The sequence below is a fragment of the Panthera leo genome, chromosome C1 (assembly GCF_018350215.1).
Source record: "Panthera leo isolate Ple1 chromosome C1, P.leo_Ple1_pat1.1, whole genome shotgun sequence".
NCBI classification, from domain to species: Eukaryota; Metazoa; Chordata; class Mammalia; order Carnivora; family Felidae; genus Panthera; species Panthera leo.
In genome coordinates, this window is record NC_056686.1 from 181,522,215 (window position 1) to 181,547,263 (window position 25,049).

The window sequence follows — 25,049 nt, forward strand, 5'->3', positions numbered from 1 at the left end:
TTGGAAGACTGAGCTAATAGAATTGTATGGGAACCATAACTGCCAGTAAAGTTCTAGGATACAATACTCCTATAGAGAGTAACCTTATGGTCTTTATGGTCTTAAAAAATAAAATCGGATACAAAAAAAAAACAATGTTGCATTTAAGAACTGATCAAATACATGACTGACTTCATGGGTAGGCAGCATTATGTTAATTATTTGCAGGAAAAAATTTCAGTAACAGATATTATTTTTTTTTCTTTGTCATTGCTAGGCAGAGCTAAAGTACTTCTATAAAGTATGATACTATTTCCATTTATCATTACAAAATTGCTTAATCATGTACAAACTAAAGAATTCTACCTGACAAAACACTTCAGGTGATAGCATTAATATTTTGGCATCAAACCGCTAGGAAGTCTGGGTCTTTTGGATTCCAGGTGTGCCCCCAGGATCCCAGATTGCTTTGATGAGTAGCACTCACCATGCACTGGATGGGATGGGGCTTGGTCTAATCAAGCTTGGCTCTGGATATGTACTGGGATGGCTCAATAGTCCATTTCTTTCCTGGCTCACTTTCTAAAAAAAGTCTCTATGACTTTTTAAAAAATTTATTATTATTATCATTATCATCATCATTATTTTACAATTCCTTGTTAGTGAATGAGAACAAACCATCAAGCATTACAATAATTTCTGGAAAACTCCACCTTCTGGAACATGGCTCAACAATGACAATTAATGTGAAAAAACATCTCCAAAATGGCTGCCACAAAGCAGAAGCACTGAAGTCCTTGCATTTTTGCTTTACTCTCTAAGAGCAATAAAAGGCCCTAGATCACTGTTTTGAGTTTGCTGGTGCTTTGTATTTACACACTATTTTTAAAAACCAACCTGATAAGCTGATTTTTTAATCCTTGAAAATCAGAAGCTATTTATTTATTTATTTATTTATTTATTTATTTTAAAATTTATTTATTTATTTTGAGAGAGAGCGCAAATGGGAGTGGGGCAGAGACAGAGGGGAAGAGAGAATCCTAAGCAGATTCTGCATTGTCAGCACGGAGCCCGATGTGGGGCTCAAGATCATGACCTGAGCCAAAGTCGGATGCTTAACTGACTGAGCCACCCATGTACTCCAGAAGAAATTTATGAAAAGGCAAAGCTGTAGGGAATGCCAGTAACAGGTATTCTCTTACAGCATTAGGGGTTGGGGACACGAGAGACTAATAACAATAGAACAAACATAAAAACACCCATATATTGTGACAGAGACTGTATTTGGCTTTCCTTCAGTCTCTGGAATCACAACTCCTCTGTCTCCACCCATCCAAGGACCATCCTTTGTCTGTAGTGTTTGGTTCCTAGTACATCTTTGTGGGGCTGAGCAAAGAGAAAGAATACTTTCTAAAAACAAGTACAGTTGACCCCTGAACAACACAGATTTATAACTGGGTCCACTTATATGTGGATTTTTTTCAATAAATACAGTACAGAACTGTAGTATTTTCTCTTCCTTATGATTTTCTTAATAACATTTTCTTTTTTCTAGCTTACTTTAGCATAAGAATGTAGGACATAATACATACAGCATACAAACTACGTGTTAATTGACTGTATGTTGTGGGTAAGACTTCCTGGAAACAGTAAGCTATTAGTAGTTAAGTTTTGGGGGAAGTCAAAGTCATATGCAGATTTTTTTACCTCACAGCGGGGTCAGTGCCTGGAGCCCCCAGAGTTCAAAGGCATAAAGCTACTTCAGGCTGTGGGCAAGATGGAGGAAGAGTGGAAAGAAGGGAGGAAAGGAGAGAAAGAAAGAGAAAAGAGCAGGAGATAAACAGCAGCCAAGATGCTAAGACTCTGGAGGGAGAGAGAGAGAGGAAAAGAGGGTCCTAGTGCAGCGGCGGGGGGCGGGGGGGAGGTGGGGAATAACTCCCTCTCAAAGCCATGCCTTCAAGACAACCTTCAGCAAAGAATCACCGTGGCTCTTCAGTGCTCTCTGGTCTGTTTGTTTAATTCTGTTGAGTGTGACCTGGCCTAGCTTCCAGATAGTCCGGTCTCAGTCAAGTAATAACAGCTCTGTACGATGATGCCCCTGAACCACGAAATATCCTCAATGTACTGGATATGGGGAAGCAGAAAGAAATACAAAGTATTTATGAAAGAGTTTCAGCAAATGGTGGGTTAAACAAATTCTCTGACACTTAATCATAACTTTGGTTACATGGAAAATTCACATAAGTGAGCACATCTTCAATAATATTAGATAGATTAGGTGTTATTGAATTAAAATTCCTAGAAATGTAGAGTTACAAAAGGTCCTTAAATAAACTTCTGGGTCCCATATTTGGCATAATGAACTATATGGTGTTTGGAAAGATTTTTCCCTTCTGGCATAGCTAAGGTCGGGACTGGCATTATAACGGTCCTAGAAAAACAAACCTTCACATTCCGAAATTTTGACAAATTGTAGGTGAGCACTCTAACAGCTGCAAAAAGCAGCAAGTCAAAGTTTCCGAAGCCCCTGTCTCTTCTGCACTTGAAAAGACATGTAAATATGCCCCAAATGAGGAAAAGTGTGGAAAGTTTACCAGATCCCGAGGCGTTCTGAAAGAAGATCATTCAAATTTATTATTGTCACAATTTTCAGAATATTATCCTCATACTAAAAGAGATAGAATTCTAGTCACAAGAAGGATGAAGAGACCACTTAAAAAAATCTGTTTGAAATGTGTTTTACAAAAAAACTTCAGGAAAGTGGTAGCAGGAGAGGCTATTTTACTCAAAAAGTCAGAAGATTCCTCCACAGGGTGAATGAGGCTAGCTAGTCTTGGCCTTGCAATATCATGTGGAATTAGTTACAGTAATGTCCACTGATACCAGGCAGTTCATCCCAATTTCAAGATCAAATAAAGCCCCCTGAAACTGAGTAGCCCAAAAATGTGGAGATGATTCTCCCTGGAAATTAAAACCACCACAAACACTGCTAGCAATTTAGATATATTTGGGTTCCATATCTTTGGAAATCATTTGACTCAAACTGTGCTTCCAGAATACATTTTTACTACCACCATGGATGACTCTTGTACATTTGTGATGCTAAATGAAAAGGAGCGACGTCCGTCACCATTCAGAATGTTCATACGGTCTCAAAGAATGCCCAGCCAGTCTCCAAGAGCACATGCCTCTGCAGGGATCGGAAAGGGACGGGATCTGTTGATCCACCTTTTTCCTGGGGAGGATGGGCTGAAGAAAAGCCCTTGGGAAGGAGAGCCTTGACTGGAATGAGCAATAATCCATACAGCTTCTTTTCTTTTCTTTTTCATTTATAAATGTTTATTTTTGAGAGAGAGAGAGAGAGAAAGACAGAATGCGTGTGTGTTAAGGAGAGTGTGCACATGAGTGGTGGAGGGGCAGAGAGAGAATCCCAAGCAGGCACTGTCAGTGCAGTGCAGCCCAATGCAGGACTCCATCTCAGGACGGTGACATCATGACCTGAGCCTAAATCAGGAGTCGGATGCTTAACCCACTGAGCCACCCAGACGCCCCACACCTTCATTTCTTTAACCACAAAGCATCAGGTAAAGGGACGACCCATTTAAACTCCATCATAATTCCTAGCTAAGATAAAGACCAGTCAGAACAATTAAATACCTAGGCAGCCAGCTGTGCAAATCAGGGAGAAATGAATTCATATTTCCCAGTTACTAATGGTTTAAACATGGACAAACTACACTTCTCAGGATCAGATTTCCAGAAAGAAAGCAAAAGGGGATAAATTAACAGTTATCGGATAATTGTTATGTTGCAGGCACCAGACAAGGTGTTCTCCTCCAAGTAACCATGGGAGGTGTTTGCTATTATTCCCATTTTATAGAAAAATAAAGTCACGTTCAGGGAAGGAAGTAAACTGTCCAAAGTCACACACAGTAACGATTGAGGCCAGCTATACATTCCATCGATTTTTCCCCTACACCTTTAAACTTACTTGAAGTGTCAGATACTTATTTCTTCTCATCCTGGATCATCAAAATAGGTGACCCTACTTTGTTCCAAAGTTGGCCTTCACTTTTGTCTCCGGCATCCTGCCTTCCCATGGGTCTCTTGTATGATCGCTGCTCCAACAAACTAGTTTCCTTCCACCCACATCTTCTGACCTCTGCACACACACATGCTCAACTTCTCCATCCTAAAACCTCTTCCTTAACCCATCTTCTCCTTCTAAGTACTGTCCTATTTTCCTTTTTTCTTACCCACATACTTCATGAAAGAATATTCTATACTCTTGGTTTCTCCTTTACATCCTATATCATTCTGCAACTGGCCACAGTAGAGTTTATAACCTCTCATGTCATAGAAATTGCTCTGGCGAAGGACATTTATAACTTCATGACTTTCAAATCCAATGGCCTCTTCTCAGGCCTTATCCTTCTTGAATGCTTTGAGGATTTGGCCACACTCTCTATTCCTTGAAGCCTGGCTTTCCTGAAAAGACTTTCCTAATTCTCCTCCAAAATCCATTGGGTCTCTTTCCTTCATTTGCTCCTCCATCTCAGCCCATCCCTTAAATACTGGAGTTCCTCAATGTTACCATCCACTGGTTTCTCTTCTTTCCATGAGCTTGTCCTCCTTAGTTCCTCTAATTTGCCTTGGGCTTCAACTGCCACCAGCATATGTATATGCCTGGCCACCAACCTCTCCTGAGCTCCACGATTATCTTTTCCAGACGTCTTTGGTATCTCTAGTTGGATGGCTCAGCGATTCCTCAACAAACCATATCCAAAACTAAACTCATCTAACCTCTCCCTTCCAGTCTAATCTTTTTCCTTTCCTTGGCCAATAGTGTTGCCATCTGCCTAGTAGTCTCGGTGGTGGAGACTCAAAGTCCTCGTGTCTAGATCTCCTACATATCCTTTGAACTAATTTCTGTTTCTCCATCACCTCTAATCCAGCCCTTTAGCAGGTCACCCAGGTTAATGCAACAGGCTCCCAAGTGGTTTCTTAGACTCCATTCTCTTGTTTTCTTTTAAATGTTTGTTTATCTATCTATTTTTTGAGAGAGAGACACAGCGTAAGCAGAGGAGGGGAAGAGAGAGAGGGAGACAGAATCTGAAGTGGGCTCCAGGCACTGAGCTGTCAGCACAGAGCCCGACACGGGTCTCAAATCCACAAGCCATGAGATCATGACTGGAGCCGAAGTCAGATGCTTAACCGACTGAGCCACCCAGGCACCCCACCATTCTCTTGTCTTCTAATCCAGCCTCCAAATTGCTACCAAACTGATCTTTGTATAACAGGATATTCCTCTGTTTATAAATTTTCAGTCGCTCCATATGGACTACAAAATAAAGCTTCAATGACCAACTAGCCCTGGCCTATCTTTCCAACCTGAGCTTTGAGAACTTGCTCTTACTTGTATCTGTTAATTGGCTTAAACTACTTCCATGCTTCTGAGACTCAGCTTATGCTCCTCATTCACCCAGAACACCTTCCTTCCTTTGGCTCGCCTTCATCACCCTTCAAGGCTCACTCATACCTGTTGTCTTCATCTTTCCCCAAACACCCGCTCCCAGTCTTGAAGGAAAAAACCGTTCCCATATCTGTGTTCCCAAACTTCTCTTCATTACAGAACTAACCACAGGGCTTTACAGAGTTATTTGTGGACTCAGTGCCCCACCATCAATCCTTCAAAGGCTGAGATGGTATTATTCATCTTTGTAGCACAGAGTCTTAATTCCTTGCTTGGATCATAGTTGGATGCTCAATAAATCTGTGTTAAAGAACAAATTAATAGACCTTTTCCTGTTTGTGGTATTCAGTTAGGCAGTAGCTTCATTATCATAGGATTTATGAAAACATGTCATATATCAAAGACCATAGAGTGGCTTCTAGGGACACATATGGAGGTTGTATTTCTATTAAAATAGTTTTAAATTCTGATAGCTATTAAAGTGTAAACAATACATGGCCTATAATAAAAATAAATACAGCTGATGTTCTGTCAACATGATGACTACTTTCCTTTAAAAAACTCATTTCCTAAACTGCATTTTCTACCATCCATTCATCCATACATCCACTTACTGCTTAATTCATACCATACCTCTTTCAAAAAAGAATCTGAACTTAAAAATTTTAGTTTGTTGGGAGCCTGGATGGCTCAGTTGGTTAAGCTTCTGACTCTTGATCTCGGCTCAGGTCATGATCTTTTTCTGCCCCTCCCCTGCTTGTGTGTGCGCTTTCTCTCTCAAAGTAAATAAATGAACTTAAAAATTTTATAAAAATTTTAGTTTATTTTCTCTAGCAATATGTTCTATCTACCCATGTGTCTCTAGTCTTCCTATCTAATGCACTTAGTGATTATTGCAGGAAAAAACTATCCAAGTCCATTCAACTAATTTTAATCCTGTATTATTTCTTGAAAGTAGAGATTTCTTTTTTATTAGAATAAGATTTCTAACTAGGACTTTTTAAATCCCAAAGCTAACATAACACTTTGTGTCCTGATATGTTCCAATATATATTAGGCACTACATGATATAATGAAAAGTAAATCCTGTATCTGAGTATATCATACTGCTAACATTTATCCTCCTATTTCGGAATGTCATTATTTTCCTGTCAAAATGAATTGCCATGGAAACAAGCCGTGGCACACAATGTGCATTTGTGCTAACACTAAAGATACGCCCTAAGTGTTCCCTTACTGTCCTTTACAAAGGGCAGAAGGTCTGACTTTAGGGTACACTTCTCAGAGGATTCACCGTGAGCAGCAGGTGGGACTCACCTGGCGAGTTCTGGGGAGAGGACACGGGGGAGCCACGTGGGGACTGACAGTAGCTGGGGTGAAGTAAGGCATGTGGAGGCACATAAGACATTATCTCTTCTTCAAATAAACTGGGGAAAGACAAGAAACAAAATGCATACTTTAGCCAAATAGGTGGGGAGAAGCCTCATTCCACATGAGTAAGACAGTCAATTTCTCACTCTGAGGTCCAGTTCACATTCCAGAGGGAGCGCTTGTCCTCCTCCCGTAGGTAATTCTTGGGACAAACAGCCATCTGTTGCAACTTCTGTGAAACCTGTGATTATTTGCCTATTTTCCTACCAACTTTGGACAACAAGATTTTTTTTTCCTTTTTTTCAAGTTTTTATTTAAATTCTAGTTAGTTACCATGCAGTGCAATATTAATTTCAGGTGTAGAATTTAGTGATTCATCACTTACATGTAATACCCAGTGCCCATCATAACAAGTACCCTTAATCCCCATCACCTATTTGGCCCATCCCCGCCCACCTCCCTCCAGCAACCCTCAGTTTGTTCTCTATAGTTAAGAGTCTGTTTTCCAGTTTGCCTCTCTTTTTTACCCCTATGTTCATCTGTTTTGTTTCTTAAATTCCATATACGAGTAAAATCATATAGTGTTTGTCTTTCCCTAGAACACCTATTTGTTGTTCCCCTAGATTTCTATTTTGCCACTTTAATATGTGAGTCTGAATTTCCATGTTTGCTTGATCACAGTACCTAGGTTTTTAGATTTAAGAATAAGACTCAAACACAGCAGACAATGTTTATTGAGAACTCATAACAGAAGCTCAAAATATATTCTCTACCTTCATTCTAAAAAATACACAACAGGGTCTCAATATGTAAAGGGTTCAGGATTTAACTGGACAATTAAAAGCCAAATAAAACGAAACACCTCCTAAATAATTACAACTCCTAAATAATTAGCTCCCTTATTTACTCGGGCTTCACAGTGTTTTTTAAATGTGAGGATTTTGATTTTAGATTATTCAGTCCAGTGTCTTTTGTTTCCCTATTGAAATTTTTCTTTCTAGGACTCTCCTAAAAGATATTAACCAGGGACATGAGATCTTAGAATGACAGACTTTTCATTAAATATTCTGATAAAAACACTACCAATTGCACTAAGCTCTTGACAGTTGATGAAGTAGAATTAAAATAATAATAAAAGTAAGAGCCCTGGTGTTTTTTAAGTAAGAGGTAGAAGCAGGTTTTCCTCCCACTTGGCCAAATCTAGAAACCTGTTACCTGTTTTCAGAAAACACTCAGAAGAAAAGGAGCAGCAGTTGAATCACTCAGAGATTAAGGAAAAGACTCTCAAGGGTTATAAGCACTGGTTCTCAACTGAGGCAGTTTTGCACTCCTCTCATAGCATTTGGGGACTTTGGGCAATGTCGGAGGACATTTTTGGTTGTCATAATTGGGAAAGGGTATGCTTTTGGTATCTAGTGGGCAGAGGCCAGCATGCTGATAAACATCTTGTAAAACACAGAATAGTTCCTTGCAACAAAGGTGTATCCAGACCAAAATGGCAATACTTTTGAGGCTGAGAAATCCGGGGTTATAGCAACGTAATAACAACTTGATGATTCTTGCGCTGGTTCTTCATTCACATGCACACGTCTGCCACGCGGCCGTAGCAAATTTTTAGACATGATATTATTTTTTAAAGCCATCTTTCCACTTTTAAACTACGAAAGTCAAAAGTTTTGGAATTAGGAATTAATCATATGTATAATACCAAATTGAGCCCCGAAAAGGTCCTTTTTCTTTGTCAATAAATCAATGACCATTGAAATAATGTGAATTTAAAATTAATTGAAGGGAAAGTCCCATGTAACAGTTGATCCCACAAAGGTCGGTAAACCTATAACTAGATTAACTGAAGAGCAAGAATTAGCACACTCTCCTCGGATACCTATACCTGTGTCCTTTGGCTCCATGACATTTATCATTTCCTTTAAATATAATCAGTACTTTGATATCTTTTATATTGAGAGAAATATTTTTATTAGAAAAATTTAATACATAAGAGATAGAGAGTAATATAAAAACACTTGAGAGATATCATCCAGGATTCACAAATGTTATCACTATTATTTTTGCTTCAGACAAACACACATGCATACGTACAGATCTTTATAAATCTGCATATACATGCATGTATAATCTGTACGTGTACAGTGTGTAAGTGAAGCCCCTCTTGTCCTCCTCTATCAGGACTTTAACAAGGTATCCCCCTTCCATAGTTTTATATATATAACATATATCCATAGATGAATATAGTTTTGCCTTATGCACTGTTAAAAAACTACATAAGGGCTATGTAAGTATATAACATTCTTGAACTTAGGTCGCCACATAAGTATCTAGTTTATGACTTTTACCTGCTATGCAGGAGTCCATTCTATGAACAAATCAATTTCTTTACCTGTCTCTTTTAACAAACATTTAATTTTTTTCAACTTTGTGCTTTTATCAGTAACGGTGCAATGAGGATCCTGTGTTTCTTGCCCCATGAACCTGGAAGAATTTCTTAGTATAAATATGGTATGTATCTAAAAACAGAATTGCTGTCATAACACGTATGCCTTTTTAACTATACAAGGCATTGTCAAATTGTACTCTGAAAAAGTTGTAGAAATTGTAATCCCACCAAGTCCAGACAGTAGTAGAGTCCCTAAATCTCATCTTATATATTATCCCACTTTTTGATTTTTTTTAATCTGATGGTGTGAAATACTATTTCATTACTGGAAATTGCATTTTATGATTGCTAGCATCTTTCTGTAAGTTTACTGGCTATTCTTACTTCAATTTTATGACATGCCTTTGTATACCCTCTGCCCATTTTTCTCTTGGGCTCTTTTCTTCTAAATTGATTTAAAGGCACTCTTTGTGCATTCATAATATCTTTGTTTTATGGGTTGTGAATATATTCTTCCAGGGTGTTACCTTTCATTATGCCTTATATATGGTATCCTTCATTATATAAAATTTAAAATTCTAATGCAGCTAAATTTATCAATCTGATAGAGGTACATTTTTTATAAGAGTTGAGTGAATGAAAGAATATATGAAATAGAATAATCATTAACAAATGCAGCAAGGTCGTTTACAAATTCCTGAGTTTTAGAACAGCTATTTTGGAAAATAACCTTACATGGGCTTATTTTGAATTGAATAATTTCCTAGAACTAAGGCATGTCTACACTGCGGCTTGCCGATAATCAAGTCCATTTGTACGAAGAGTGATTTTCCTTTTTAAGAAATAGACACAAAACAAAAATAGACACAGAGTCTTTCACTACATGTGCAACTAGCCCATTGCTGGAGTTTATAGTCACTGATTCAAACTACTCAAACTCCAAAGTAAAATGAAAAATAAAGAACTGAAGATATCTGAAAATGTTTTAGTAACTATTAAACATTATTTAAGTAGACACATGTGATAATTGTGTCACCATTTGTACAATTATTAAAATAATAAATTACATTTCATCATCTAAATGAAATAACTCTAGAATTGAATAACATCATTTGCATGTAGTAATTATAGAACAATTATTTAATAAGTGAATTTCTCATGCTTCTCCAAAGACCCATTAACTTCAAAGAACATGCTTATTTTCCAAATGGGGGAAAGTGTAGTCTTGCTCTTAATATGTGTTTATATATGTATGTATATACGTGTGTGTATGTAGGTATATACATACACATAAACATACATAAAACATAAATGTACATCAGTTTTCAAATATTTTAAAATTCAACCACATAACACACAGAAACTCATGCAAACAGCAGTGTTTATTAAAGTACAAATATTCTAAGCTATCTTGTAACTTAAAATATTTAGGACTATACCATCTAAAGATTATTTAACTAAGACAAGGTGAATAATAATCATGATTTCTGTTTTGTAATCATTTTTGTTTCTACTAATTCCAAAAGCAGAATTCTTCAGTGTAAATTAAAAGCTTTAGATGTCTAGAATGAAGTGAGAATGTCATATCCTAGTCAGAATTTTGTAACAAAACTATTTTATCACCAACTAAACTATGGTAGAAACATCATGCCACATACTAATTGACCAACAGTCTGTTTTCAGAACTAGCTCACTCCGGCAGAGTCACAGTCATCTCTCAGACTGAGAAGCGACCCTGCCTCCCAACAGGTCTTGTTCAGAATCAGGTAAGGTGAAGTCTCTGGGGGACATGATTTGAATTATGCTCCAACTATCCAGTAAAGGAAAACAATTTTTTGACTTCAGTTTTACAAATAGGGCAACTACCACGTAGGCAGTTAGAAATGGTTAGGGTGTAGATCATCATGAATATCACAAATGAGATCGTTAGCACTTTGGGATAAATAAAACACCGTGTGGTTGGTTCAGCATGATTTTTCCCTTTAATTCTTTGGAAGTTACAGTGGTGAGTGTCTCGACTATTGGGTAGAGCAAGGTGTTATTTTACTCTAGCCTCCTACATTTGCGGGATAATATTAAAAATGAAAACTCTTATGAAAACTTGCCAGTTTCCCTTCTAAACTCTCTAAAATTTAAAACCAAAGCTGATCTAGCCATCAGGAAAGAAAATACAATTGGTTAATTTTTATTTTTTTTTTAACGTTTATTTATTTTTGAGACAGAGAGAGACAGAGCATGAATGGGGGAGGGTCAGAGAGAGAGGGAGACACAGAATCTGAAACAGGCTCCAGGCTCCGAGCTGTCAGCACAGGGCCCGACGTGGGGCTCGAACTCATGGACCGGGAGATCATGACCTGAGCTGAAGTCGGGAGCTTAACCGACTGAGCCACCCAGGAGCCCCACAATTGGTTAATTTTTTGAAGGGCCATCAAGTTGGCAGTGAGTACCAGTCACCAAATTGCAACTTTCTGATCTAACTTCCAAAACCTAAACTCTCAAAATCATTTTAAAAAATCAGGACAAATCAGAAAAAGGAGAAAAGTACACCTTGAGGGAAAAAAAAAAATTGAAAGAAAATATGAATTCAACCTCTCTTCTACTCCAAAGGGGTAAAGCCCTGTATACCCTTCTGTTCCATTCTGTGAGTGGACATTTTATCCATCGGCCTCTACTAACCTTGCCCTTCTCCAGCACCACCTCATTTATCACCAGGGTAAAAGAATATATATCAAACAGATCTTAGGATAAGAAATGCAATCTGAAATGAATTATCACTAAACCAGCATGCTACATTTTCAACATAAGTATTCCACAAGTCTTTGAAAATAATGGAGACATTCTTAAGCTACAAATATTGGCATATTATTTTCCAAAATGCTCCATAGTATCTGATGACAGAAAGACTTTCTACTTCAAAAGCTGGTTACCTACCTCAGCAACATGACAAGGTCTGCATCACTTGAAAGACGCACCAATCCTGGGGTCCCTTCAGTTCGGATAAATTGGATCTTCTCCCTATGCAAGCAAAGAAACAGCTCAAAATATATGTGGTAGGCTTTTGAAACAAAACTGAGTGACTTAGGTACCATTTAAAAAATAGTAGCCACAACACACACACACACACACACACACACACACACACACACACACACAATGTTATACAAACATATATAAATATTTATGTTATATGTTATGTAAACATATATATATAAGCATTATATATATAAAACATTTATAGATACAGTATCTATCATGTGGTATCTAATGCATAATACGGGAATCCACATCCAAGAGAGACATGGTCCTTGCTTTCAAGGAGGACCCAGTGAGCATCAACATCACCACGTCCTAATGCTGGAAAAAGCTTCCTTTATTGCTTTCATTCATTTTGCTGCCTATGTACTATTAGAGGTAGTGGTACCATCCAACCCAGTCTTTGCTTTGAGTTAAAGCCTGCTGTGGGCTTGAATCTGAGCAACTGTCTAGATCATTCAGGGTAATTCCCTGTTATTCCGAAAAGCGCACACGTGTGTGTAGGGATATTCATCTATTTTCCTGGGGGTATACCTCTAAATTATGTGTGATGAGCACATTCTTACTTGGAGACAGATAGTATCTATTTATTATATATTCAATATAAAGGCATATGGCTCTTTGAAATAACCGAAAAATCCAAAACACTTTTAGTTACTACAGTTGGTGGAACAGATTATGTGTATACCTGTGCAAATGTGTATATACTTATACTTACACATATCAAACATGACAATGTGAGCTATTTCTGCCATTATTTTATTACATATTATGTAAAAATGGCTTGTTTTTCTTTTTGATGAGTCACCATATGCTACTATCTTCAATTCTTTATATGAATAAAATTTTAATACAAATTTTCCTGTTGCTTCCCTTCATTTACATGATACTATTTTAAAGCACACCGTATTAATTTGTAGAAGATAAAGAAAAAAGCTACAATGGAGAAAAGCTGTCTTGGAGAAAAATGAACAATAACTTAATCCAAGAAATATTCTTATAAGGGTCAGTAAGAACATACTTTGATCCTGAACAATCAAAAGCTATCTCCAATAAATCCACAGTTTATCTCCTTAGCCCGTCATCACAATGGATCAGGCAAACAAACAAATGAGAAAACAAACAGGGTGCACACTCTCCTCCCACTTCTTTAACTGGAGCTACACAGAGCAAGGTGAGTGATGTGGACTGTGGCTTCCTGGGAACAAGGAAAAGATCACAGCTTCCTGAGTCACACGGATGACAGAGTGATGAAAGGGAAAGACACCGGAGGAAATACGCCAATTGGGAAACTTTTCATCACTTTTCAGATACTATTAGACAGTGAAGGCAACTGGTCTGATTCTTTAAGCCAGAACATACCAGAGGCAAGCTGAGGCTAGTTTTCTACCAGTCCAGCTAATTTATGGCACTGACCAGCTAAGAGTCATATGCTTTCAGGAACACGACACTGGGGCTGTCTGTCATCTGGTGCACACTGTACCACTAAGGACCTTCTTATACTAACATTCATTCTTTCGCTTTTCTGAGGGTCTACTGTGTGCTGGGCATGGTTATCACACACTAGGTATCCAATAGGGTAGGAGACCTAGTTCCTTTCTCAAAGAGTTCATGGGGCACTGGAAGAGAGAAAGCCAATTCTAGTATTATATGAAAATATTTAAATAAAATAAGGCCATTCCCTTCACTGGATTGTGTTTAGGCCTTATACCCACCCTTATCCCATAAAGTCCTTTCACATAAAAACAAAGAGGGCACTGGTTCACTGAACGTCAAGAAAGCACACGAAGGCCGAGGAAGAGAAGGTCGGCAGATAGCCTCAGAAATGTCGCCAATCTTTTCTAAGAAAAACAAAAACAAACGGGAACTACAACTTGGTTATTAGGTATTTGCCTAATATTCCATACCAGTATTTCTCAAACTGGCGTCACTGTCTGCGAGAAATCTATAGACATCATCTCAAATTCTGGGGGAGTTAAAAAATTCCGCGTTTTCACATTGAGGATCAAAACTGCTACTATTTAGGCAGGCACGTTTTGGATAATCTGAATGACACTTATGACTGAACACTGCCATTTGACTTCAGTTCTCCTGTTTGCATTGACAAGACAGTTGTTGCTCCAAGATCAGAGAGGAAAGTGTTGGTGAGCAGGCCATGAGGTGGGCGGGGCCTTGGATGGTAAGTATGGTAGGAGCAGTCCCCATCTACCACGCCCACACAACTCTCTTACCAATTAAAAAGGCAAAGCTTTTCTTTTGCAGTATTAATTTGCATACTGACATTGATGAACAGGGGCAAGGTTATGTATATGTATAAATTGCTATAGGCTAAAGAGATAACAAAATAAATGGATTTGAAATTTTTTTAAATGTTTTTACTCATTTTTGAGAGAGAGAGGCACAGAGTGCAAGCGGGAGAGGGGCAGAGAGAGACAGGGAGACACAGAATTTGAAGCAGGCTTCAGGCTCTGAGCTGTCAGCATTGAGCCCAATGTGGGGCTCAAACTCATGAATGGTGAGATCGTGACCTATGCCGAAGTCGGATGCTTAGCTGCCTGAGCCACCCACGTGCCCCTGATTTTGAAAGTAAATTATGCATTTAGGTTAACTAAAGCATTAAAGATGTCACAGTTTATTATAAGAACAAGTTTTACAATACTTTCTTACAAATAGAAAAGTAGTGGTAGAATCATCACAGGGTGCATTTAAAAATATTTTTTCTTTAGTATTGCAGTGGGGGGTATTAAATGAATTGGCTCATCAAAACAATGAATTAGTAGGTAAAAATAAAATTGGTAGGTAAATCAGTAGACAAAAATAAGCTATTGATTTAGAAAAATGATGGCCACAATATTGCCACAGATGCACTTGGTGAACCATTAGATACAAAATTGAAAGAATCAAGTCAAACACAAGTGAAACAAAAAGCACAAATGTATCTTTCCACTGACCATGATCTCAATATTGGTAATTTGGATTCCGAACAACAAAATCTCACATTAATATGATTCAATTAAATGTTATTTTTTAAAGTTTTTACTTAATTTATATGTCTTTTGGTTTTATAGTTCATAAAAGTTGTAAGAAGTGTTTGCATATTTTATATTTGTGCACACTTACATTTCACTAAAATAAAAGGGATTAAAGTCAACATTGTAGGTCTGCAATATTTTTCCTTTTAGAATGGAAAATAACAGTTTTGGCTCCTAACAATTTTCCATGAGTCCACTCAGTGACTAAAATAAACATAACAAGCTTGAGCAGTATTATTAAAGATACATATGACTCTGATTAGAAGGACATTTGAGAGCTATATTACTATATTTATTTAAGTTTATTTTATCAATTTACAAAGTTAGAAGGAATCTGTCACAGTCCTTTTAATTCCCATATTCACTGCATTCATTCTAATGAAGAAATCCTATTCAATTTTCGTGGTTCCTAACGAGGATTAAGATAATACTCAAATAACACTTTCTATCTGACCCTCTCTACATGGGTATGTTTCTCTCTGTGTGTCCTTTAGAATACGTTCCAGCACGTCCTCCAGTGTCCTTTCTCACTGGGCCGGCCACTCACTTACAACATAAATTCCTTTTGAAACATGAGGGGGTTTTTTGAGAAAGAGAGAGAGGAGGGGGAGAGAGTATGAGTTGGGGGGAGGGGCAGTAGGAGAGGGAGAGAGAGAACCCTAAGCAGGCTCTGCGCTGTCAGTGCATGGGGCTTAGTCCCTTGACGGTGGGATGGTGACCTGTGCCGAAATCAAGAGTTGGACGCTTAACTGACTAAACCACTCAGGCGCCCTGAAATATGAATTTCTTCAAAGCAAAAGCTGTTCCTCCTTTATTTTCATGTTCCCCAAGTACCTAGCATTGTGCTATGCACATAAGGAATGCTCAGTAAAACACAACCAGGCACAAGATTATAACAGAGTCGGCTCCTAACAAATTTCTCTGACTCCACTCAGTGTCTGAAATAAACTATCATTTTTTGTTGTGGCGCAGAAAAAGAGAAGCAGAAAGCTGACATCAGATTGTTTGCTAAAAAAGACCCCCCCTCGAGGGAAGTGCAAAGGCAGATAAAGAGGCAATCTTTTATTACGAACATTTACAACTGTTCTAACAAGATACTAAACTGTACAGAGACAACACAGGAAAAGCTTGCTAGCTGTTGCTGTCTCTCAGTTAGACCTTTGTAACCACTTCCTCAAGTGCACAGAATCACCCCAGAAGATCAACGCTAGCAGAAGATCATTTGAGGACAATGAACATAGTCTCAAGACCGGAATTCCCACAGAACATACTCTCATTGAAACCAACCAACATTTTTGGTGAAGTTCAAGAAGGGCACGTGACTAGAAACAATCAGAAGCAGCAATGCCTCGAAACCACAAAAACTCTCTGGACTGCAAACGCTGTACACACATACCATTCAGTAACACCTTCAAAAATACATGGTTTAAAAACACTGCCTGAGGGCAATTTTAGAGAAATCCCATGATTTCTCTAATGGTGTAACGCCAAGAAAGGAGAATTAGCATCGACTATTTGATTGATTGTTCATACCCTTTACTATAGTCACAGGACATGGTCTGACTTGAAGGATAGAGCCACACAGTGGAAAGATCAATGTTTATTTCTACTTCCCATAAGATTTGGAAATGTAGGTCTGTTATGGTCACATGATTCTCACAAATAGAAACGGAATCAACCTGAAACCCAAAATAATTATCCCTATACCTGGGGAAAGCTAGACCAGCAGGGAGTAGATTTACTGGCTAGACCTCATAACCACACAAGAGTGATTATTCTCAACTCTTAATTCAGTTTTATGACACATAGATCCTTGCTCATAATGTAGTGTTGTACAAATACCAATACCAAAAATTTCATTGAATTTGTATTCATTATATTCACTAATAAAATATCATTAAAAGGTTCTTTTTAAAATGAATATATTTGTCTCCAAATAAAATATTAGAACATATTATTTTGACTTTTATTTTAATGTCACATACATAAAAAGCTTCTTAGCATGAATACTGTCTTCTAATGAGAGCCCCTAGTAGGATATAGTAATCCGTGGAGGACAGTGCCCACTTGAAGGAGGTGGTACTGACTTATGGATGTTGAGTTTTCTAGCCAAGGAAATAAATCTTTTCTGAGGAAATAAAAAAAAAAAAAAGGGAGAGGAAAAGTTGGTAGCATCACATTTGCATGACAGATAAAGTTAGAGGGAGCAGTGACTTAAATACAGCAGTTGAAAGCTAAAGCCATATCCCATTGCATAGAAAACCATAGCCTTTCCACGGTCACAGATATGCAAGTGCAGTCTCACGGAAGAGGAAACTACACATGGATACAAACTAAATAAACTGCTGGCCATTCTCTGGTTTAGGAGGAATCACAAGCAAACAGAAAAACACAAAGTAAATAGGTGTATCCATTTGACTCTCCCTCCGGCTAGCACTTTTCCTCATTATACTCATGGAGAGCATAAGAAGGGATATTTCTTTTAAGCGGCTGTGCCACAGATGAGGAAGCATACACACAGAAGGATGCTGGTATGGAAGCCTCGCTTGGAATATGAATATAAGGCCCACTGTTACCTTTGACACACAATTACACAGTGGCTCTATCCCATGCATAAATCTTTTACTAAAGGTATCACTGAAACACGAGATTAAAGAGCCCCAACTGTTTCCCCACCCCATGCGTTTGTGGGAATGCTTCTTACGATGCAGTTTTTCACTATAAAAGCAGGATGTTCTCTTAGATTTGAGAACTTCCCCATTATGTTGTTGTGATAAGCAGGATGCTTAACTACCACAAACTTCAGAAAATAAAAGTGCACCATGACACACACTCTAAGAGGAACAGGATTATCTCATTGATTTATGTCCCTGCTTCCTTCTACTTGTCATGACAGCATAAGCTTTTTATGATCAGATTCTGTAGTTTTAGAAAGCGTAAGTAGAAGCTTGTAAGTAACTTGGAATAAAGTGGAAACTTATCTCAAAACCTATCAAATAACTTCTTGCCATTAGATCACCCTGTGAGAGCTACATTAGAAGAATGGGCTCAGCTGAAGACCCTGGGTGTCACCAAAAAAGAAAAATCCTTGCCAATCTTTAGGAGATCAGAGACTTAAGACTTTGAAAAGCAGAAAGAAAGACAAAAACAAAACTGAAAGATACCAACTGGGGCCCAGCAGTTTTCCTTCTGTTAGGGTCTATTAAGGTTCTGTCAAATCACTGGAGACAACGATGCTGTTAGATGTGCTGTTCAGGTAGATTAAATCATCTGATATCTCCCATGGTGGAAATGTAAAGATATGTTAAACTGCTGTAAATAATAATGTGGAGAGCAGAGTAAAAGTAGAAACCTTGGGCTTCCTCTTGTTTTTTTTTGGGGGGGGGGAGGGGTACTTTGACAGGAATAGATACTGACTAGAAGTATGTCTATGCAGTGGGGCTAGAGCTGGTGGGAAAGAAAGAAAACAGAGTTCTCCTTATTTTGTGGTTAGCAAAAGAGGAGAGATTTGTTTTTTTGTTTTGCTTTGTGGTCCGGAATCTAAGATCTCTCATTAGACAACTGAGGAGTTTATTTATGCAATTTTGCTAACTAAAACTTCTTACACAAGATGCTCCAGTGGACCATGGATTACTGAGTAGATGCTATAGTACACGAATATGCAAAATGACAGCTCGTCTAATTTTTATGACTTTCTTGTGATTGGGAACAGCATGCTTGTCAGGTTGGGAAAAGCACTGAGACTTGAGTTAGATGTTAACTAATGTGAAACTGGGATTTCTGTTTGTTTGTAAGCGATGTTTATACTCATACTTGAAATTACATGTAGCCTTTAGAAACTCTGGAAGCTAATGACATCTTTAAAGCTACAAGAGACTGACAGGAGATTGGGGGGGGGGTGGGCAAAATGGGCAGAGGGGGTCGTAAGGTACAAACTTCCAGTTATAAAATAAGTAAGTTATAGGGATGTAATGTACAGCATGGCAACTAAAGTTAATAATACTATAATGCATATTGGGAAGTTGTTAAAAGGAGATCTTAAAACTCCTCATCGTAAGAAAAAAAATCTATAATAATGTGTGCTGATGGACCTTAACTAGGCTTATTGTGGTGATCATTTTACAATATATACAAATATTAAATCATTATTTTGTATTTCTGAAGCTAATATAATATTGTATATCAATGATACCTCAACAAAAGATATGAGAGACTAAGAACATAATAAGAATATTTGACAATTTATTTTCAAATCAACAAGAAAATCTCTATCCCCATCTATCTGTGTATATATCTATCTATGTATCTATGTATCTATCTACATTCACTATATGCCAAGTAATATTCTTGATATTTAAACAATAAGGAGGAGAAATAATGAGTTGAAGAAGATCCATATTTGTAAGAAACTTATAGTCTAGTTGAAAAAAAAGCATAAGGATTTGAAAAGTCAAATTACAGCATGAAAGTCACATAAACAAAACAGTATAAAGGACAATGTGATATACTACATAATTAATTATGAAATTAGTGTCTAGAACAGAGGTTATTATACCTGAATGTGCCACTGGAATCATATGGAGAAGTTTTAAGATATTAAATGCTTCAGCTCTCCCACAGACCTCCTGAATTAAATTTCTGGACAAGTTGTAGGAGGATGGGGGTATAAATTCAGAGAAGGGAGAAGAGTTAGGGGAGAGAAGACCTGGCATTTTGTACTTTACAAAGCTCCCCAGGTGATTCTGATGAAAAAAGCTTGATACAACTAAATACAGTAGTTTTGGAGAATCACTGGCTGTGGGCCAAGATGGCACCACTGGACAAAAACATATTTCTACCAGTAAAGGTAGCATATAAACCAAATGAGCTTTGAGTTATGTCACATTTTCAGCAGAAACTCACATCTTTTCCCATCTCCACTGATGCTTACCACACCAAGGTTGAGGAACACTAGTCTAGATCTTGAGAGTAAGAGCTCACAGTGGAGCTGAGAGGCTTCAAGAAGAGGTAGTTTGCATTGAGTTTTATGAGAAAGATTTTTCTTGTCAAACACACAAGAGAAAAACTTGCCAGGAACAGGAACAGCATGTATTCAGGAAAGTAAAACTGGACTTAAGTGTGATGCATTGAACAGCTATTTAGAATAGAGGGCTCATGCAGGGAAATACTGGACAGTGAAGGGGATCAGATTCCCTCCTTGGGTTCCACTGTGTTTATTATGAAAAAATGTGAATACCAAGCCTAGGATTTTATAAGTCTCAATTCAGTAAACTCTAAGTTACTTTTGTTTATTCAAGCTACACACAAAAAGGTTAGTGTCTTATTATTTTCATTATAATCTGCAGATCAAGGATGGATTCTTGGCTATGAATTTTTGTTTCTTTTTCATATTTCTTCTTTAAAGAGGGTTCTAGGTTCCTTAGTCAATTTTATTCAATCTTTATACTTAATAGAGAAAAGCCAGTACTACAATGACCTGGTTGTTGATGACATAAAGTCTTTGTGTACAAGATGCCTTTGTTCAGACTGCCAGAAAGAAAGAGTGAATTTCCAAGATGATTATCAGTATTACTGATGATTTAATAGTTGGGGCTTACAGAATTGGAACCAAATACTAATACAACAGTTACCTGAGTGAATGATTCCTGGTAAGATCAGGTTGGCGCTCCTGTAGAATTTCAAAGATGTTGGGTTGGCGCAGAAATGCAACAATCTTGTCATTGTAAGCTGAAAAAATAAAAAAATTATGATGATGCTTTAAAAATCTGTTATTAAGTTTATGCACATAAATCCAAACTTTAAGTCTGTTTTTTGTGGTTAATATTCCTTTTACTCAAAGTCCTAGTTTGAAGCCACTACAGATGCTTAAATTCTAATTTGTGTCTACCTGTTATATGATTATCGGACTTAGATGTATTAGGTGTGACTTAAGCACAAATTAAACTCATTTCATAAGCCATATTTATTATCAAGTTGCAGGATGAGATCACAAACAAGATTCTAGATATTGATGGTTTTTAGCTACTGCTTACCAAAATCAACCTCATAAGCAATTGTTAGAAATGGAAAACTATCTTCTGACTAAGCAGCAGCCATCCAGAGAGGTAAAGAGACAGAACGAAAGTTGCCCAAATACAACAGTGCTTTGAAAACAGAAGACATTGATAAAATAAATTAAAGATGACACAAATGAATGGAAAGGTATACCATGTTCATGGATTGGAAGTATTAACACTGGTAAATGTACATATGCCCCAAAGCACTCTACAGATTCAATGCAATCCATATCAAAATACCAACAACATTTTTTTACAGAACTAGAACAAACAATCTTAAAATCTGTAATTTGTATGGAACCACAAAAGACCCATAATAGCCAAAGCAATCTTGAGAAAGAACAACAAAGCTAGTGGTATCACAATCCCAGACTTCAAACTCAACTACAAAGCTACAATAGTTAAAACAGTAGGCTACTGGCACAAAAATAGACACACAGATCAAAGGGACAGAATAGAGAGCCCAGAAATAGATTCATGCTTATATGGCTAATTAATCTACAATAAAGGAAGCAAGAATATACAATAAGGAAAAGATAGTCTCTTCAATAAATGGTGCCATGAAAACAGGACAGTTACATGCAAAAGAATGAAACTGGACCACTTTCTTACACTATACATAAAAATGAACTCAAAATGGATTAAAGACCTAAACCATAAAACTCCTACAAGAAAACCTAGAGAGTAATCTCTTGGACCTTGGCCTTAGCAACATTTTTCTGATATGTCTCCTTAAGAAGGAAAACAAAAACAGAAATAAACTATTGGGACCACATCAAACTAAAAAGCTTTTGCATAGCAAAGGGAACATCAATAAAATGAAAAGGCAGTATACTGAATGGGAGAAGATATTTGCAAATCATATATCAAAAACAAGTTAATATCCAAAATATATAAAGAACTCATTCAACTCAACACCAAAAGCAAACAAACAAACAAACAAGCACAAATAATCCCATTAAAAAAATGGGCAGAGGACCCGAATAGGTCTTCTTTTTCCCAAGAAGACATACAGATAGCCAACAGACACATGAACAGATGCTCAAAATCATTAATCATCAGGGAAATACAAATCAAAACCACAGTGAGATATCATCTCACATCCTGTTAGAATGACTAGTATCAAAAAGACAAGAAATAACAAGTGTTGGCAAGGATGTGGAGAAAAGGGAACCTTTGTTTACTGTTGGTGGGAATGTAAATTGGTGCAGCCATTATGAAAAACAGTAGGGAGGATCCTCAAAGAGTTAAAAATAGAAATATCATATGCTCTGGTAATTCCACTACTGTATATTTACCTGAAGAAAACAAAAACACTTATTCTAAAAAATATATGTATCCCTCTGTTCACTGAAGCATTATTTACAATAGCCAAGATAGGGAAGTAACCTAAGTGTCCATCGATAGATGAATGAAGAATGAGGTAAGAAGATGTGGTACATATCTTATATACATACATATCTTATACATGTATAATATATATATTATACACATATATAATAGAAAGTTACTTCACAATTAAAAAGAATGAAATCTTGCCATTTGCAACAAAATGAAGGGACCCAGAGAGTATTATCTAAGTGAAATAAGTCAGACCCAGAAAGACAAATACTGTGTGATTTCATTTTTACGTGATATCTAAAAAACAAACAAATGAACAACAAAATCAGAAACAGACTCATAGATACAGAGAACAAACTGATGGCTCCCAGAGGGCAGGGACTGAGAGAATAGACAAAATAGGCGAAAGGCATTAAGAGGGGCAAAGTTCCAGTTACAAAATAAGTAAGTCACAGGGATGAAAAGTACGTCACAGGGAACACAGTCACCAATACTGTAATGATTTTGTATCAGATATACACTGAGTAACGTATCAAAGTGTGGAATCATCATGCTATACATTAGAAACTAATATAACATTGTATGTCAACTGTACTTCAATTAAAAAAAAAAAGAAAAACAGTTGTCAGCAACAGTTACTACCAAAAGGTAGAAGACAAACCATTCCCAAATTCTCTGTGGAAATAAATGCCATTAAGCCACACTTAGCTTTTTACCAAACCAACTATACCAACAGCTACAACACAAACGGAATCATCAACTATGTACATAGAATTAAAAGAAAAATTCATCTCTGTCAAGACTGGCTAATGTCTATAGAAATTTAAAAATAGTTAATTAAAATTTATTAAGGGCTATAATAATTAACACCTCTTTTGTCAAGAAAACTAATTTGTTTACTTAAGATTATTTATCTTGATTATATCTATTTCTAATCAGAAATATGGACATATTTAAATCACAGAACTGAATATCTGAATTCCCAAACATCAGTGACTCTGATTCAGTTCATAAATATGATCAAGAAACATGCCTTACTTAAACTCACAAGTGACCAAACAAAAGAAATATAATGCTCTAAACATTTGCTAGTTCACATTTTATGCATCAGGCCACCTGTGCATACATATTTTAGTTAAATGTGAATAAAGTTTAAAAAATACTACCTGCTAACATGGAATCCCATGTTGTCAAACTTGAAGTGTACCTAACTGCACATTTCCTCATACAAAAATAATGAAAACACTTTTTATAGTTTGTTTGAGAAAACACTTTGATAGCTGAAATTTTGTCACTGGGTTTTACACTCCATTCAAGATCAGAGACTATGTAACTTTTTTAGCAATAATTTCAAACGACTTTAAAATTCTCTCTGCAGCATTTAGTATCCTATTAATAACAGCATAATAATACACAGACTCTTAGACTTTGATCCAAGATTTCTTCCTGTCCAGTGTTTGTCAAATTTCTTTAGCTAAGTAATGCCCACAGGCATTACTTTATATTTCACATTAAAGTTTTTCTTAAAGAAGTAAAAATTTTAAGGTAAAAACAGACAAATGGGAGAACTACTCAAATTTAAGATGAAGCAGGGAGCTGACATGGCCTCCTACCACCTACCTGTCTACTCCACCTGCCTTAGGGGTCCAGGTGTGAAAACCGATCTACGTCAACCTCATCATGTGAATAATAATTCGAGTTGTTGGTTAGGCCTCTTTGCCCCATTCATTTATTTGTATTTTATAATTTTGGAGGCTCTTGCTGCCTTGTATTTGCTACAACTACATAGCTCTCTACCAAAACCTTAAGAATGTGCCATAATTGCTTTCTTATTCTGAGGCTACCGTAGGCTCACACACCACTTAAGTTCTGTACCAGAGCGCCTGGATGGCTCAGTCGGTTAAGCATCCGACTTCAGCTCAGGTCATGATCTTACAGTTCGTGGGTTCGAGCCCCATGTCGGGCTCTGTGCTGACAGCTCAGAGCCTGGAGCCTGCTTCCGATTCTGTGTCTCCCTCTCTCTCTGCCCCTCCCCCATTCATGCTCTCATTCTCCCTCTCTCTCTGTCTCTCTCAAAAATAAATAAACATTAAAAAAATTTAAAAACTTCTGTCCTGAGCATTATATATAAACTAATATATATGCTTGTCCAATGCTTAATGTGAAATGACCACATAATAGATTTGCCTTAAGAGTAACTTCAACAATCTAATATAATAGCTCTGCTCAGAAAACGTAGAGCAAGATAAAAACTCTCATTCTATAGGATTTTGTATGACAGAAGTGTTTTGCGATTCAAATTGGTCTCTTAGGGATAATGCACGTTTCTCAGTACAGGGCAAAAGTAGCAGGCTGCCGATAGAGAAGTA

The 25,049-nt window shown here is 37.2% G+C and overlaps 1 protein-coding gene across 8 annotated transcripts in view; it reads right to left on the reverse strand.

The window, feature by feature from the left end:
- Positions 1 to 25,049, reverse strand: part of HECW2 (HECT, C2 and WW domain containing E3 ubiquitin protein ligase 2) — a 321,128-nt gene that overhangs the window by 43,453 nt on the left and 252,626 nt on the right. For all 8 annotated transcript variants that reach the window (XM_042949536.1, XM_042949537.1, XM_042949535.1 and 5 more), the window contains 3 exons: positions 20,914 to 21,010; positions 12,150 to 12,233; positions 6,770 to 6,879 (listed from right to left, as the gene is read on the reverse strand). In XM_042949536.1, coding sequence (XP_042805470.1) covers positions 6,770 to 6,879; positions 12,150 to 12,233; positions 20,914 to 21,010 — 291 coding nt within the window. The remainder of the gene's footprint in view (positions 1 to 6,769; positions 6,880 to 12,149; positions 12,234 to 20,913; positions 21,011 to 25,049) is intronic.